This window comes from Fringilla coelebs (genome assembly GCF_963513975.1).
Source record: "Fringilla coelebs genome assembly, chromosome: 1".
Classification (NCBI taxonomy): Eukaryota; Metazoa; Chordata; class Aves; order Passeriformes; family Fringillidae; genus Fringilla; species Fringilla coelebs.
In genome coordinates this window covers 44032372-44050981 of record NC_140028.1, presented here as the reverse complement: position 1 = coordinate 44050981, position 18610 = coordinate 44032372, and the positions used below count along the sequence as shown (strand labels likewise).

General features: G+C 40.1%; 1 protein-coding gene across 3 annotated transcripts in view; it reads right to left on the bottom strand.

The window, feature by feature from the left end:
• Positions 1–948: 948 nt before the first annotated feature.
• Positions 949–18610, bottom strand: part of NOL4 (nucleolar protein 4) — a gene marked incomplete at both ends in the record, with an annotated part of 183696 nt that continues 166034 nt past the window's right edge. For 2 of the 3 annotated variants that reach the window (XM_084203143.1, XM_084203144.1), the window contains 2 exons: positions 949–1142; positions 11372–11552. In XM_084203143.1, coding sequence (XP_084059269.1) covers positions 949–1142; positions 11372–11552 — 375 coding nt within the window. Of the gene's footprint in view, positions 1143–7313; positions 7395–11371; positions 11553–18610 lie in introns of all 3 variants that reach the window. The other variant, XM_084203142.1, reaches the window with a different exon arrangement.

Here is an 18610-nt window from a genome sequence, read left to right as displayed (position 1 = left end):
ACATTCATCATCTACATCCAATCACAACTAGAGGGACTTGTATAAGACAGCAGCAGTGATCATGGAGTCAGATGAGCTCACCATAAGAAATCAAATCATCTTTTTTTTTTTTCTCAACGATATGTCTTTTTTAAAAAACGCTCAACTCTTTATTAATTGCTAATAAAGCTGCAATATATTACAGAATGGAGTTGAGAATGGCATGAATGCAGGAAATGCATACTTCCTTTGGAAGGTATTCCATAGATGACAATTTACAGTACACAGGGGAGGAAATTATCCAGCATCAAGAGTTACTTGTTGTAGAAAGAATATGAAGTTGGGGAGAAGGGCACAGCCAGGGATTCAAGAGAGGAAGGGGGGACTTAAAATAGCTCCTCAAAACATTTTCAGGACCAGTGAAAAAGTTTACCAAAGTAAAAATGAAAAATCTTGAATGAAAACAAAAATCTTTTGTTTCGTTTTTTATAAAAATTACATTTTTTTTAAAATACAAGATCCTTTTAATTGCAATTGTGCCCTGCAGCAACAGGACATTTGGCAATGTTTTGCCATATACTGCAGCTTTAAGTCCAATGAGTCAGTATCACATTCCACTAATATTGCACTTGGATCTTGAACCACTTGTTTTAAAAAACCACCACAGCATCTTCTGTTTCCTCCACTTGTTAGAATGAGTTAATTTCTAGCCACTTTTTCGATATTTATGCTGACACACTAAAACAAAAGCAATAGCCTGGACACAGTAAAGTACCTCGGAAACACCAGAGGTCGAAGTTCACTTGAAGCACCTTAACACATCACTTTATGGATCAAGAACAGTGTGGCATTATGGTAATTAACTCTCCTAAAAGACTGTGCAGTAACTGAAGTGTGTGCTCTGGGAAATCAAAATGTCATTAGTGGAAATTCTGAGATAAGACCGGGCCGGTGTGAAGGTCACATGACTCAGTTCTGCTGCAAAATAAGGTTTTCCAGTTCGTCTGCAGAGCGCAATAAAAACGCGGCTGATTCTCGGTACCCTGCCACAAGCTGCCTCACTGCGTTTATTTCAGTCGGACTCAGCTGCGGTCTGGAGCTGGAACTACTGGAGGATCCAGAGCTGCTTGCTAACTGCCTCTTCATACTGAGATCTGTTGGACCTGCAGACAGCAAAGGGAAAGAAAAGGAGCTTCAGATTGGCTGCCAGAGACGTTTCACAGGTTTGGAGATACAAATGAAGAGCAGTAGGACCTGCGCTCAAGTAGCAGAAATAAGCAACAATTGTTCTGTTACCAGTCGCCTTGACAGGAACAACAGCAATTTATATTGATGTATCACAGACCTCACTTACAGAACATGAGGGGCAAGTCCACAGCCAGCAGAAAATTACCCTCCTGGGGCATATTCCAACAGTGTGAGCCATTTGCACCCCAAACCCTGCCCTGGGATCTGACGATTGTGATCAGGCAGAAGATTCATCTCCTGTGCCTCTCCCCAGCTCCAGCTGCCATGGTGGACTTCATGGCAAAATGCACACTTGCAATTTTTATCACAGAAAATCCGACTTATGTTCTCTAGACAGCTATTTTCACATTTTATGCTTCAATCAGCATGTGGCCAGATTGAATCCCTTGCAGACGTAGATAAATGGTCATCCACATGACTTGCCTGACGCTGTCTGATCACTTACATAAATAGCTGCTCATGAATGAGATTAGGCTGGTGACAATCTGGCTGCCACAGTGAGGAGCACACTATCATCTGTGAGGGCTGCATACAGCTGGCAGCACATTGCAAGGATCTTGTAAGGCCAGAACACTGACAAGAGATTCTGCAGCAATCACCATGCTGTTGTATTGGCAGCTCACAGCAATATGCTTAGCACTTTTCTTCAAAAAATATTCTCAAGACCACGAATACTTCATATGGAAGACAGCATTCCTGAGGGCAGTCTGCAGGTTACTGTGACTGGCAAAACATCTGCCATCATGAACTTCAGCTTTGTGTGGAATTTCCCTGGCTGTTTGATCAGTTATTAACCAGCCAAGATACATGGTGCTTTAATGAAGCGTTTGTAATTTCCACTTAGTGCATTATTTTTTCTTCCTGGAGTGTACATTTGGACAGGTAGAATTGGACTGAGGACTTTTTTTAGCATATATAGAAGGATATAGATGGCAACTATACCTATTAAGCAAATCTGGGAAATATTGCTCTCTCATTTTGGCAGCGTAGCAAATCTGTACTTCCAGCAGGCAGAAGATCAGACCAGTCTGACCCTAATCTTAATACTCTCCTGGAAACTGGGATCAAGATATCCAAAGCAATGTATCTTGCTTTCCTATGAGAAAAATGTCACTCTTCAATTTGATCAGTACAATATATGCCAATGCCAAGATTTTCCAGCAAATACTGGAATAATTTTAAAATTTAGCATATTCAACTGTAGAAAACAGAACACACTAATTCATACTGTGGAGGCTCTCCTAAATAATCTCACAAAATTTATAAGATTCAAAAACACAGACTTGCAATCATAGGCAAGAGATGTCTGTTTTTCAGAAGCTGAAGATCTGGTGATAAACCTTATTTAATTTTCTTTCTTATATATCTGTGCAGAAGTATACAGGTGAGACCACAAAAAAATGTGAAGATTGCCATGTCCCTACAAAAACTGAAGTTAATGAAAAATTTCCTTTTGAGTGAATAAAAGCAGAGCTGGGACTATGAAAAGAAACTACTCAAACAGAAAGGGTCCTATTAGATCTGATTTCCTACTACACAACTAGCATGAGCAGCACTTAGCCTTACAACTTGTATTATCTGGTTTTACACCAGTATAAATGAACGGACTTTTAAATGACTTCCAGCATACACAGGATAAATTAAGCATAATTAGCTCTGTGAATTTGTTTGGTGTGACCACACACAGCAGGAAAATGATGACTATTTAAAAATGTCCTCTGAGCTTCTTCACAGTCAAACCTTCAAATCTTAAGCCAGCACGGGAAGAATGGTATACCAATCATAATGCCAGTTGGGCTGAATAGTTCTAAGCAGCCATTAAGGCTTCTACATTTATTGAGGCAGTAGTGAAAAAGCTGCTGCTGACATATTGAGGGAGTTGTGCTCCATATGAACCTACTTTAACTTTTATGTTCTTTCCTTGACTTTCATTCATGTCACTGCCAAACACACACACACACACACAAAATATCTGGCAGAACAGAGCTTCTGCAGCAGATCATTTCATTTTATGAAATGTAACTGAAGGGCTTTTCTCATTGGTAATCCAGATTTTAAGTGACAGAATAGGATATCAGTTTATGTCACTCATAAGTAAAATACACATGGAAATGTGCCTCGCCATACCTCTCAGGCTTTCCTTACACAAACTGATGGTGCACTGCTCTGAAAGGAAAACTAGGAGAAGACCAGATATTCAGCATGCACAAATCAGTGTGTCAGTCCTCATAAGTCTATAGGGTCACAGTTATTTACATAGTCTGAAGATCTGGCTGGCTCTGTATTACTCAATGTTTGGATTAACTTTCATGAAGAAAGTTCTTTAATTCTTCAGAATATTTCTCTTTGCATCCTGAAGGTACTGGAAAAAGCCGGATGGCAGTCCGGCGTACACAAGAAACAATCACAACACAAAAATCCTCTTCGTCTGGGAGATTTCTTTTATGTCAGAGCTCTTGTATACAAAGAAGAAAAGATATCTCAAATTTTAACATACCCAGCTTCTTCAAACTACTTGGTGGGCTGTTCTTTTTTTTCTTTTTTTTTTTTTTCATTTTATTTACTAGGAAAATGGGATTTTACTTCACTCCCTGACTCCTGCTTTGTACTTAACAACTCACAATGCTGTCCTCCTTCCCCCTCAAAGAAAACCCCTCTGAGGAAAAAAACCTAAGGAATACACATACAGAGAAAAGTTTCATAGCTATGATTTTGGGACACTGAGAACACCCATGCCTTTTCAGGAAGTGAAGCTGCCAGAGAACTGAACAGAAAAAAAAAGCCAAAGCTTCATGTGGAGATAAGGATTTTAGCTCTTTTAATTATGTTATGTGACCCCTACATCTCACCTCTAAAGCTTACCTATGACAGCCCAAGCTCTGTATCTGGGAGAGCACCTCACTCAGAGATGAGTCCCAGGATGTGTTATATTGGTCTCAGCTTTTAATAGCTATGATAGACACTCACTGGCAGTAATAGAGATTCTCAAAGGTGGGCCAGGCTGCTAAATACTAAAATATTGTAACTTATTTGTAGCTTCATCAGTCATACCTGGTCATCTAAAAACTAAGGAATAAGTGCAACCTATAAGTGCATCCTTGTACTGTAGATTTTTCCCACGTAATTTTATGCAAATCAGCTACTGAAACATGAAAACCTAAACCTTATTTATACCTACCATATCTCTTTAATCAGAAAAATAAATCACAACTATTTTGAAGGCTTAAAATAGCTGGTTAAGGACACTTTATGTACATCTATCTCCAGAAGCTATCACTATAGGTTACTAAATCTGGAAAAAGCTGAACAGCTTCACCACCATGTCTTTTAGTAACTATATTTACCATTTCTTTAGTCTACTTAACATCATTTATAAAGCTGCCAGTCCTCACAGGAATGAGAAAGTGTATATTTGTAAAGACAGAAATCTGAATATTTTTGCAACGCATTTTGCAGCGTCATGTTCCTCCAAGATGTTACTGCACATTTTAGCATATTGCTTCCTACTCTGGAGTACTTCAGGACTATTAAAAATCTTGATTGCAAACATTATTATCAGGTTCCACAATGTCTGCTGAGCAAGCAAAGATTAAGCATATATCACAGAGATTAAGACAGGAGACTTATTTCCATTTTTTCTTTCTCTTAGTGCATATTGCTATAACATGAAATTGTCACCTTCCATGTTTCTATAACAGCACAACATTCTCTCAAGCAGTGGATTAAACAAATTGCTGAGACAAACCCTTTATTTTATACTCTTTCAGAAGACTAAAGTATTGTTCTTCTGCCTCTTTTTGGCCACCTGATTGACACTTTAACATGGGAATATTTTTGATTTACTATCTCTGTCCTGTTACATTGACCTAATTTCCCCTGTGAGGTGCAATTGTTCTTGTTGGAAGCACATCAGGCTGAATATGAAAACTCCAAAAACCCACTCTTCATGTGCTAGACAAACATTCATCAAATTAGCTGCTAGAAATGTCTGCCACTAAATACTCTGTGGAACAAATGGCTTTTTCTGTAAATTACAAGACTTTAATGGAACTAGTTACTGCCTCATGCTCTACTCATTACCAATGTGATTTATACGAAATTCCAAAATATGGGTCAGATGTAGATGTGTTGATACTGATTGCTTAGACACTATCAACTGTCTCAGCAAAATTCCCTTAAGAATTGTATGTTGTCACTGGGTAGCTACCAATCTTATAATTAACAAGTACTGAAAGAATAATAAATGTGTCAGTGCCTCTCAAATAGGCTATCATTATTGTAGATAATAATATAGAATAAAAAATATTTTTAAAAGCTTTATGTTCTTAAGCATCTGCATGTTCATTAATAGTTAAGCAACCTTTTTCAGCAGTGATAATGCAAAAAGCAGTGACACTTATTTAGAGAAAAATACATTTGCCCACACTTTGAAATCTCTTGTGTGTAACTTTTCTATGGCACCTATTCTCCTCTTCAATTTTTTCCCCATGAATGGCTTTAGAGGAGAGGTTTGACTGCAAACCTTATATACTGCAATAAAACAAAATAGAAAAAAACTTATCAAAGTATGCTCCCTTTTCTTTCCTAATCAGATGTATTTATTGTAATAAGAATGCTTTATTGTGGCATTACGTATCTGTCAATGCTTCTTTTCCTCCTGCCTTCAAACATAGAGCAGATGTGCCTAAAAGTATTGTTTCAAGTGCCAGGAGAAATCAAGGAAACAGAGATTGATGAATTGGACCCTTTAAGCTCCTTTCTCCCTTCTACACCTCTCCCTCTGGAAAACACATCTTCTGCTACTTTAGCCAGCAGGGAAAAAATGCTGTCTTGCCTGAGGAAAGTGATATGAAAAACACAGAAATGCCTACAGCCATCATTCATTTTCAGTGATCAGGAAACACAGTGGTCTGTGATTAAATGATTATATGAGATCCTTCCTATCCACCACAGGAGATTAATTATGTGCTGTATACTGCGTTGCCTTAACAGTTGTAACCTCAGCTTTGCGCAGAGGTAGGAAAGTAGGATACTGTCCAGAACATTCTATTTCCATCCCTGCAGTGGGAACAGAGTAGTACTTGCCTGTGCCACATGTCTGACAATTTGAAGAGGACAAGGAAGTAGAAAGAGGAATGTGGGGAAGGTCTTAACAGAAAATTCAGCCAGCATTTTCCAGCAAGTTCCCCTTTGCCAAAATACAGGTCAAACCATTTAACTTCTCCCAACCCCACCTTTTGGGTTTTCAAATGGGATTAAACACACTGTCCCAGGTTCCTATATCTATCACTCTTGATCTGTTTTTTCATGCTCCAGGCTCTGTGTTAGAGACAAACTCTTTCCCCTCTCTCCACTTTGATGTCATCAGGGTAGCACTGAGACCACAAAAGACTGTGCAAGAGTATGGTATACAGAAGACCTGGAGAGAGGAACCACAGCAAAAACCCCATTTATCTACTACATCCTGGCAAGCCAGCCTATGAATAACCCACTGAATACTTTAAAAACTAGCTACATTTTGGATATTCTCATATTTTGGGGTTTTTCCCCCTAGTTTGCCACCAAGAATATCACCAAGTTTATCACCGCCATCAATCATGCAAGCGCCAAGATTTTACAGAAGGATCTAACTTGAAAAACTTTTTGGACGTGGAAAGGAGGTGCCTTTCTTCCCTGCTGTCTCGTGAACAAGTGGACAGGGGCACTCAGTACTCCTCTCCCTGCTGCAGATCAGCATGGTCGTGCTGCTCCTGGGAGGTCAGCAGCGCCTGCCCCGGGAGGCTCCCCCAGCTACCCCGCTGCCTTCAGCAGGGCTGCATCATCTGCAGGACCAGGGTGCAAAGGACCAGAAAGGCTGACTGGCACAGGGGTAGGAGGCCTGGCTAAAGCAGGGAAGAGCTTGGAGGGCATAGCCTCTGGAAGGGAGCAGCAGGGAGGGGTGAGCAGTGTCGGGGAAGCCCCTCAACCACCAGCTGGGGCATCATGGTCTGCAGGCCTGCCCATGGGAGAGGAGGCTGAAAGAGAAGCCTGCCAGGGCCAGGATCTGCCATGGTGTGAACATTATGGGATTCAGCCGAAGAACTCACCTGAGCTGGAAGGGGACTGGACGTTCGTGGTGCCTGGGATGCAGTGCTGAGTTGTGGCTGTGGTGGAGGTAGGCTGCAGATCTGTGGAGAGAAATGGAGACACAACACTTTGTCTTACTGTGACATGAGGGCATATTCTGCATGACCAGCCCAACACAGAGTATGAAACACCCTCTTTTTACACACACAAAAGGAACTGACTGACATTTCTGGCTAGAAAACCAGACAATGATGCAGAAGAAACAGTCCCAAATCACCTCCAGGCAACCCAGCTATGGCAGCCGAAACACATCCCACAACTCCTACAGGAAATGAACTTCAGGAAACGAAGCAAATGCAAAGACCATGACTCCAAGGAGTCCAACATAACTTCAGAGAGTGCTGACAGTCATCAGGAGAGGACAGATAGCAACCCACTGCCCTGAAATATATGGGGAGACAAGCCAACCCCACTCCCTCAGGAGACGCTCAGGCTGCATGCAGGGACTTCAACAGCTCCTGCTGGTATGAAGAGATTTTGCTCCCAACATTATCTCCTGTCCTCACCCTCCTGCCCTCAAGCTGGACATTTTTCTGAGCTCAGTCCAGGAATGATAGAAGGGGGACAGCTGAAGCCTTTGTGGCTGGCTAAGAGCTGGCAGACAAATTTGTTTACATTCACTGAGCTATGGCACCTTGTAGATTCTCTATTCAGTTCTTTAACAGGAACTGCATTAGCCTTAAAAAAGGGGAGCTGTGGAAATCCACCCTTCTCAAAGAGTAGCTCTCCTTTACCGTCTAAACAAATCAAATACAACATGACCAAAGGCTTCTCCCCAGCCCATGTACAGGCTGACAGAGAGTGTGTCAACCCACAGATTGCTTGGTGAATGTTTCCAGCCAAGCTGGATTGGCCTAAAATGTTTAAAAGGAGGGGGAAAGGACACCTTGGCGCTGTAAGACCAAGCCTTTTCCTTCTGCGCTTTTTTGCCAGCATATAATAAAGGAGGGGTCATTGCACAAGCTGCTACATTCTGTTTGCTCATATTGAGCAGTTTCATGAAGGCTTGCCCCATGCAGTTGTGTGAGGAGCTAATTATGGCTCTGTAATTAGCCATGTGGAAGGACTGACCTCCCCATGAGGAAGGAAGCACTGCAACAGGAGGCAGAGAGAGGTCCCTGAGCCAGAGCCACCAAACAGTTGGGCGAACAGATAGCTAAGTCTGTAAGGTCAGAGTAGGGGTGAACTTTATATGGAGGAAATAGCCAAATTAAATGAGTCACAGAATACAAAATACATACATCAGCTGGACTACTAGACAGAGAGTTAATTGGACATTAATTATTATATTACTGTGGGGGAAGGTCCAGAAATAGGTAATCAAGCAGTGAGTTTTAGATAGCTATTGCAGCTATTGCAACTTCTTTTTTTTCTGTTTTAGCAGATACAAAAAAACTGACCTTATTTGTTTATACATGCATTCTGACTGAGGTCCCTATTTGTTTTTACACTAGGAGAACATCTGTAAATGTGACAAGAACATTTGATAGGTTGCTATATTGAAAAGGAATTGCATTTTCAAATTAGTTCTTCACTCCTGAAAACATTCACAAGTAAATATCCTGTTCTCCAGAGAAGTATCTCATTAACCATTTTAACAGCCTTGCATATGTTTGGAACAAGAGTCCTTGAAACAGCGTAATGACTGCAACCAAAAGTCCTATGAGGTCTGTCAGGAGGGCAATGGTTACCCCAGTCAACTGCAACTGCAACCACTCCTCCTGTCTACCAACGGACACATCATAGAGGACTGACAGATCTCACTGGCCTCAGAGTCTTCTCGCTCCTCCTGTGGGGAAACCAGCTACCAGAGCCAGAGCAATTTACCCTTAATATCCGAGAGATAATTAGGTTGGCTCCTCGTTGGTTTTGCGTCAATGAGACTCAGGAATGAATGGAGTTGCCTTTCCACAACTTTCCTAATGATCTTCATGATATAGCAAGTGGATCACAAATCACCAACCTAACTAGACTGTCAGCATCAACAACTGCTTTCCAAGTCCTGGCACACAAAGACTTTTGGTTCCTGGAGCTTACTACTTTGGCTTCTGTAGGATTCCTGTGAAGAAGACGGGCACCTTTGCACAACCTTCCAACTGTGCAACCAGAGGGGGGAAGTGCAATGGCTTACTGGGTTTTCAAAGTAAAAGGACATAAAGACAAAATTGTCCAGTGCATGTAGGGAAAGGCAAGGAAGAATAAATATTTGAGTATATGTCTGTATAGAAACCTGTCTTGAGCTTTAATTGTGAAAAAACCACTGTAGTCCTCTATGTTAAAGGCACAAAGAAGACGTGGCTTCTAATCACAAGGCACGATGAACTGATGGCTAAAAATGTGGGTGGTTGGATGGGGGGTGCTGCTCCCTATTATTTGTTGCCAACAAACCTCTCTTGTGATGCTACAAAAGGCATTTAATTTGTACATCAATTTTTAAAATTGCATGCTGAAGCGACATAGAACACTTTTGCCTAAACCCCACAAGTCACTGCAAAATGCTAGTTATGAAAATGGATCCTATTACAAGAAGTTTGAAGTGAAAAACAAGTACACAAAACAGTTGTGATTTCTCACAGTTTAAGATTATATAATCCAGGACAATATTGATGGCTTTTGCTGACAAATAACACATGGGGAGCTTAATCCTCCTCTTAGCTGGGTAAAAGAGCAAAAGCCAACTGTTTTCAGTGGGAACTGGTTTAGATCTTCTCTGGACACAATGTAAAAGACAATTTTAACGTTCTTGTGCATTTTCAGAAATAAACCCAGATTTCCATGGCTTGTCTTACAGTTATGAAAATATTTGGTCACAGACTATATTCAGTGCCTCAGATGTGCTCTTCATGTGTATGGAAACAATTGTAATCATCATTCACACTGAGTCAAAGACTTTTGACAACTAAAGTATTTCCTATTTAAAGACTTTCGAAAACTTAGCACAAATCATCAATGGACCTTTGAGAATTTTGCAGGCAGGGGGTGAGGAAGAATATGTGACTGAAGATCCTCAGCACACCACATTCCAATAACTCCTTGTAGGCTGCAATCCTGGTAGCACTTTGAAAATTGCTAACCATGTTGAATGTAGAGGCTGTAACTGAGCAATTATCATCTAGCCTAAGTTAGCCACTCTAGCAGGACTGGCACTCTCACCTGCCAGACAGGGATCAGCCAGGGCAAAACCCCAGGGATTTCTCCATCCTCTGAGACATTTCTTTAAGTACAGTCCTGGGAGTCGACAAAACCTCAGACTTCCAGAGGAATCACATTTCTCTGACTGAGAGACAATACCCTTTTTATCAGAAGGGTATTGCTCTGCATTTGTACAAAATCAATATGAGGGATAATTTCAAACAAATACTACAATTTGCTTACATTTTTATATTACAAAAGCATGCCAATGTAAGAAGAAAGGAATGTTGTCTAAATAAGTGACACCACTTGCTTTTTTCAGAGAGACATACAACCTCATGGTGACACATATTTACCTTATCATTTTTAGTGTAGGGTATAAATGAATATGCTGATTTCTCATTTAACACTTGTTATGCCAGATCCTTATCTGCAGTAAATTAAAGTAGCTGGTGAGACCATGTGACAAATCTGTGTCAATTCATTTGTGTTACACAATATGGAGTTGAGTGTTTTGAAACTTGAGTCAAAAATATACTAATGGCCACCTTTTGTGATCAGTGTAGGAGAGGACAGTAATGATAGGGTCCTATAAAGTTATGCAAACAGACTGAAGATCTAACCTGACTTTTTTTTTTGCTCAGCTTTTTTAGAGGCTTATGGTTCAGTCTTGCCCTATTGTGTATTAATCCCTTGAAGCTGGAAAGAGACTAGCATGCAGGGAGCAAGTATTTTGCTCAGCAGTAGCTGTTTGCAGGATTGTGCTCCTGCTCATTATGTGATAAAAGCTTTTGGCTATTGAACCCCATGGACTAGCTTTCTGTACAGCAGGGGGAAATACACATCAGCACATATACATACAGCCACAATTTGTAAGGAAACTCACCACTACTAGAAGCATCATTGAGATTTAGCAGCCCACCTCCGAGCCCTCTGTAACTATGGTAACTGTAGGTCCCATTGCCGTTGATGTACAACACCTCCTGCGAGCTGGAAACAGCTGATGTTGAGTAAGTGACCTGGGCTGGCTCCTGTTTGCACTGCTTGTCAGCTGGAGCAGCCTCATCCTGCAAAAAACAAGAAAAGGTTTGGCATTATGGTTACATTTCACCTTGCACATGAAGGTCTTTTCCATGGTTAAGATTCTACATCTATTGCTTTTACAAAAGTATAAACAAGCACAGATATGTTTCTGATTTACCAAATATCAGCAGAAAAGAAACAATGGAAATAAGAAAGAATACAGGTTTCCTAAAAATCTGAGAATATGCATTTATCTGTGCTCCACAAACCAGCCATACTGATTCTCAAAGGAGAACATGCACCCTCTCACCCTGAAGAGCTCTTCTTCAAAACCCAACTCTGTCCAGAATAGTGGGAAAGGGCAAGAAAGAAGCAGCCATTTCCTGAGTAATGGAGTGACTCTTACAAGTCAGAGAACCAAGTATTTCTTGCTAAGATAAACCAGTACAGAATGCACTATCTACTTATTTTGATGTATCAGTCTCAGAAGTGACAGAAGGAATAGAAGAATAGAATAAAACTGCATTCTTATGTTTGGAGAAGCTTCAGTGAATGTCCTTCCACACAAAGGCCATAAAGTAGGGGTGCCTCCACAAAAGTGACTTGAATACTGTTGCTATCTGTGCAACAGCAGCATCTGTTTGTACACCATGAGCTTTCCTCAATGCTTTCTGTTTGCCTCTTTGATGATAGCATAATATTTAACAGAATTTAGCACAACAGCCTTTCAATTTTCCCTGAAAGGAGATGTTTCAGGCGAAAGTGTATTATTCCCCATCTGTACTGACTCTATCTACTGCTTGGAGTACTTCACCTCCATTCATGATCACAGAATGCCCCAGTAGCAACTTTATTAATGACACAGGTGAAATAAAGAAAAGCATTAAGAGACGCTTTAATGCATTTTAGTAGATGGAAACAAGGAAAACTATCACTGTGTGACTGCTCATCCTGCCACAGGGACCTCAGTGACACAAAATATGATTTAGTCTGTATGTATTTGAATATTTTCTTTGTTTCTTGACTTTTTTAATGGGTTTGATTTTATACTCTTTGATGAAAACATATTTCAGTGTTTTCAAATAAAATGGATCTATGGAAGTTTTGTTTCTAAAGGACCTTTTCAGAGCAGTTAACTGAAAAAAAAAAAGGATCTGCTAAAATTACCTCCCCTTTGTGTAGGATTTTATGCATATCTCTGCTGCACAAGTCTTTTACGGTTCATAAATATACCAAACTTATTAAGAATTCTATAAAAATTTCTGAAACCTTTTTTATAGTTTTTACTTAGATCAAAGAGTTCAAGCAGTGTTCAGTCTCTGTGTTGAAATAAAAAGGTCTGTGAATCCTGTATGCATTGAGAGCACTTGTTGGTTTCACTTCTCAGAAAGACACTATCAGCTTTTCTTAGATGAACACATCCCTGTTTTGCAGGTATTTATTGGTGAAAGAGATTTTCACCTGAAGCACAACTGAAATAACTCAGGAGAAGGGAGTATTAACAGAAATTCTAATATTTAATATGGAACTCTGAACCATCAGAGAATTAATTCCATAAACAATAAGAATGGGGCCTCTTGGGCAGTATTATGAGCTAAGGCAAAACTTTACATTTTTAAGAAAGTTGGCCAAAGTGGCCTCCTAAGCATTTTCTTAAGTAATAATAATCTTTTAAACAAACAGCCACAATTGCAATGTATTTTTGCCAGGAATTCAACTTTAATATCTATCTCCAAGGGTCATTGATATCTCTTATGAGAGCAAACATATTATTTTCTCAGAGAATATTCATATGCTACACAGTAAAGTTATATCTTGGCAACATAGCTTAACTCATCGGCCAAAATTTTAACACTCTCAAGACTCAGATGTTCTGCTTCCTTATGTCTAAAACTAAATGATACTTCCTGCCATAGACTCACTCAGAGCCTCATTTTTTTTTCACAGAGCTCAACAGCAGAACTTCTGCAAAACTATCAAGGACTAAACTCCGTTAGGGGCACAGTACAAACAGGACTAACTCTATAGATGCGCTGAGTGTCTCAGGATTGGTCCTCTTATCCTCGCTGTCTGGAACCCACAGATTTGCTGCCCCTGGATTTACATGTCCTCCAGAGCCCCTCTAGTCAGGGCACTGAAGCCCTTACTGGAAGTCTCTTGCAGAGCAGATGCACTCAGCTCCTGGCAAAGCTCAGAAGGCAAAGCCTGGCTGGAGGAGGCAGCAGGGCAGCTTGGTGCACCTCGGTGCACACCAGCCCACGTGTTTTGGAGCACACGGCCAAGAAGTGGGAGACCAGAGTTCTGGCTACTTGTCACCGTGCATGGTGAAGAGGCGGAGGAATTGGGATGCAGGGTCTCTGCTGGCTGTGGCGAGGAGGGACCTGAACTCAGAGCTGCCATCTCCTAGCAACCAGGCTCCAAGCAAAGCTGCGGTGGGAGCTGTCGCTGAAGCTGTGCCACTGCGCGGGAAGGAATGCACAATTCACGGCGCTACAGAGATTGCACATGGGAAGGGAGCATGACTCAGGTCCCTCTCAGAAGCTCTGCCCTGGGAGGCTCCCTTCCAGCTCCTCCCTAACACAAAATCCACAGGCGGCTTTGAGGTCAGAAATCCAAGGTTGGAGCGGTGCTACTGAAAGGGGATCTTTGTACGCAACTAATCACAGCCCTACAAAACACTGGGACGTGCCGAGGGATGGGGCTTGAGGGGCAGTCTGGGCACTCCAGTGGGAAGGAATTCTCAGGCAGGCTAAAGGAGTTGAGGATGATGCTGAGACCAGGACTCCTGGTTCTGCGTATGAACTCTAATCTCTTGGCCACTACACAAAAGGAGGCTTCCTCTGAATATTACACATCTCCTGAAGCAGCACACTGATCACCTGTCCCTAAATGATGAATAAGTTGCTGTACATTTCAGACATGAAATCTGATCCTTAATTAAGTGCTTACCTCAGTTTTCATGACTCCAACTACATGCAGAAATAGGGCAGGATTTTTGTCAAGCTTTTTCTAAGTAGGCTCAGGCTTCAGCCCTACTGGTAGGATTATGAACCATGAGCCTGGTTCCAGGGGGTTAGATGTTGCCTCTCATACATTCCCCTGGGATTAAAGCATTTTATTGGAAATGTTTGGAAATGGATTTTTTTTTTTTAAATGTTCAAATGGCAAAGCTGCGCCATTTTCCCTTGGAGTCATACCAAGGATAAAGAAGCCAGTCTCTCTTTTTCTTGGGGATGGAGAATATTAACATCATATTTATTTTGTACACCTGAGATTCATTCTTAATAGATTCATTCTCTTCATTCTTTTCACCTGAAATACCTTTGGTTTTAAAGTAATATAGGAATTAAATATATTGTTGTTCCACTGAAAACAGAGATCTTTGAAATATTCTGTGTTAGTTATTCAGCACCTGCTGTTTCTCCCTGTATAATGTTTAGACTAAAAAGGCTTATTTATTTAAAATTTTATTTAAAAAATACTTTGATTTCAAGACAATCATTAGCAATTAACTAACCATTTAGAGACATGTTTGACCTAACTACCTGGAACATATACTGTTGTCATCATAACAATATACTAAACTTTTGAAGTATTAACTAACTATTTTCAAACTATTTATAATTTACCTTTAATAAGAAGTATGACCAAGGTGCAGATAAAACATGTGTTCATCTAGAATTTGACTCATACTATCTTAATTTAGTATATGTCAAAGGAAATAAATCATTCCTCTAACAATATTTCTCTTCTGAATTTATTTTGGAGGAGAAGCTATTTAAGTCTTGAGCACATTACCTGCAAAATTATTGAAATCAGAACATGGAAAAATAGTTTGTAGGTTCAAAAGCATGCTAAAATAAAAACTTATCTTTTGGCTTGAAAAGAGGAAGTATGAGGTCCTTACTGTGATCCTCAACTTGATATATACCAGAGATATTTATATCTCAGTTTTTTTTCAAGGTCTGTACTGGGAGAACACTTTTTTTTCCCACAAAAGAAGAGATAGAAACATATATTTGATTTTATTTTTAATCAGGAAAGCAATTTAGTAACCCTCTGAGGACAGTACATCCTAACAAAATTTTCCATGAGCTGCTACATAACCTGTATATTGAAGAAACCCTTCTTTGCTCTGACTGATGCTCTGAGCAGCAAATGAATAGTTTACAGAGGAATCACTATCCACAGCAACATGATGTTGGTGCAGAATGTCAGGACTGTGGTACAAAGAGCAAGGCTCACTGGCACTTCCCAGCCTCTTGTTCCCCTGCCAGCAGAGGGACAGCACACACAACTCTTTAAAAATAGTCTTCATAGAAGCATCTTTAGCAGTGTCACCAATCCCTTCTGTGCCCCATCTCCTTCACCACCTCCAAAATACCACAAAAAAAGCAATAGTTTTTGAAAATAGAGAGCCCTGGCAAATCTGTGCTACATTGAGTTTTGATCCCTTATACATACAAGCGTCAGAAATTCAGTGTACTCCAATTAAGAGAGAGCAGTACTATTGCCTTGGCTTCCCTGCTAGCAACAGGCATTGCTAACACGTAAATGTACATCCTGACATGGAGTGTATGTGCAGATCAACTCACATGGCCAGTGCCAGCTCACCACAGGGCTAACAAAATTTCTGCAAAAGGAGTATAAATAATAATATTCCAAAAATGCAAAGCTGGTGACATGCATAGAGCTACTGCTTTCAATAAGGCAGTACTTGCCAGACTGACAAATCAACGACTCTGACAATAACAGCTTTTAACTGCCCCTACGTCAGCGTGATTTTTTCCCCATGAATTAGAAAAGAGACAGAAAGGCAAAAACATCTTCGCTTCATATTTCTTGATACTGCCTTTTTTAATAAGTTAAACTGAAAAATGTGGATTGCTTGTTGTTCTTGTCAATAAACACTTATTTTAGAATGCCACTTTGAGGTTAGGAAAACTCAAATGCAGATAAGTCTTCAAACAAATAGGCAAGCCTATTTGCATATGGTCTTCCACTTTTTCAGCATAGGAAAAAAAATCATTCACTTGTAAAAAACAAAGCAGGCTTTACATTATTTTTTTTTAGGTTTCAGTAGCCTGTAATATGGCTTTAGAAGAAAGGAGATAATGTCTCATATATTTTTCTCATTTGAATCCTGCTAATTTAATTCTGCAATCAAAAGTAAAGTAAATAGAAACATATGATAAAACCACATAACACTTTTCAAAGCATACTCAATTAATCCTTACAGCACTCTTGATAGATAGGACTTTTATCAGTGCTTTTCAAATGATGAGATTCTGCAACAAAGGCAACCTTAAGCTAGAATTACCTAATATATAAAGTTCTTGAGTTCTGCAACTGTAGCAACATAATGAGCTTCTCTTTATGTAAATTTTTTTTTAAGAACTCTGAAGTTTTTAACTGGAAACAAACTCAGAAGTTACATCACGAGACACCCTGTTACATCCACAGAGGTAGGCTGGGATTGTGGGGCTGGGAGTTCTCTGCCCATCTCAGCTTTTGCACAGAGAAGCAGCTGCCAGGGTAAGCAGCCATCACCATCTGCATGGAGCAAGGTATTTAAAGGAGGATAAACCACATGAAACCTGGCTCCCACTGAAAGGCCCAGAATCTGGCCCCTTCTTAGACACCAATCTGCTGTTGCCAGGACCAGATTGTGTACACCTTGTGCTCTGCCTTTGCAAAATCCCTGAGGATTTTGCTTCTCCAGTCTTGTCTTCTACCCTTCATCTCAGTTTCAATATTCTTGCCTAGCAAATCCTAATCTCTCCTTTCTAAACAAGTCTCTTGATTCCAGATACCTGAGCAGCTTCAACAACTCAAGGCTTTTGTTTCCTTGTTTGTATTTAATCAGTGTTACACCCACTGATGGCTCCATTTGAGATTTTCTCTCTATGCTCAGACTCCTATCAGTATCCTAATCCCAAAAATCTTGGACCACAGGGAGCAAAGCCAGGTTCCATAATTAGCCAGAGTAGCTCTTGGTTTCAACTCACATTATTTCTCATTAGTAGTGTCTGATCCTCTTTCACCACTAGTTTTTTAATCCACCTGGCCAGTTTCCATCACACTGCCAGCCTCAGCTCGCTCAACTTCTCATAATATCACTTTCCCTTTGTCCCTTGCTTTCACTGCTCCTGTCAACCCTCACCAGGCTCCAGCCCCAACACTTTTCCCTTTCTTTCTGCACTGGGATCAGAATCTAGCAAATAAAATACTTTGAATGTGTAAACGTGTATCGTGTTACATCCTGGGTATAAATGACATCATGATGTCAAGAGCAAACACAGAGCCTTTTTTTTTTTTAAGCAATGGTAAATACACTTAAGGATCAAACTATCTTTACAGGATAAATTTTTTCTCATTCTTGAAAATGGCTGTAATTATCTCTGAAAGAGTTCAACAGATGGAAGACATAGAGAAGAGTAAATGTAATCCCTGTTGGCTGAAGGTCATGAAGTTATCGTTGAACTGCACACCTAGTATTGTAATAGGAAATGTCAGGTGATCTTAGTAAGTGATGATTCTACCAACTGCTTGGATGACACACATTGTTCTGACAGAATACTAGATCTTTTATTAGCTTTAATTACATTAAAGTAACTCTCTAGTGTCTAACCCAGCTTTTAATTTTATAGCTAATATCCTGGAAGCCTGGACAGCTAAACATTACTTTGGCATATCATAGTAGGCCAAATTTTCTCTTAATTCTGCAGTAAGGCTGTTGACTCAGTGTGCTTAGCAGTAGTGGAAATAGTATATCTGCAAATGATGGATGTGAATTTTCACTTCAGTTTTGGTTTCCATTGCACATTCTTTCTCCCCTCTCCAGTTGCTAAGGTTTGTGTTGGGATTACTGCTAAATAAACTACACTACACAAAGCCTGTTCAAGACTAGTGAGGCTTGAAAAAGAAAGAAAATATACCTACATAATTCATAGTTTTATAGACCTACATAATGTCCTAAGTTTGAAATCCAAGTGAAGCTACACAGTAATCCTTTGCATTGGCTGACCTTCCCATCTAAAGTACTGAATATTTATAGTCCTGTAAAAGGACTTCTTTTAATATTGTAGGATGTGCTCTTACA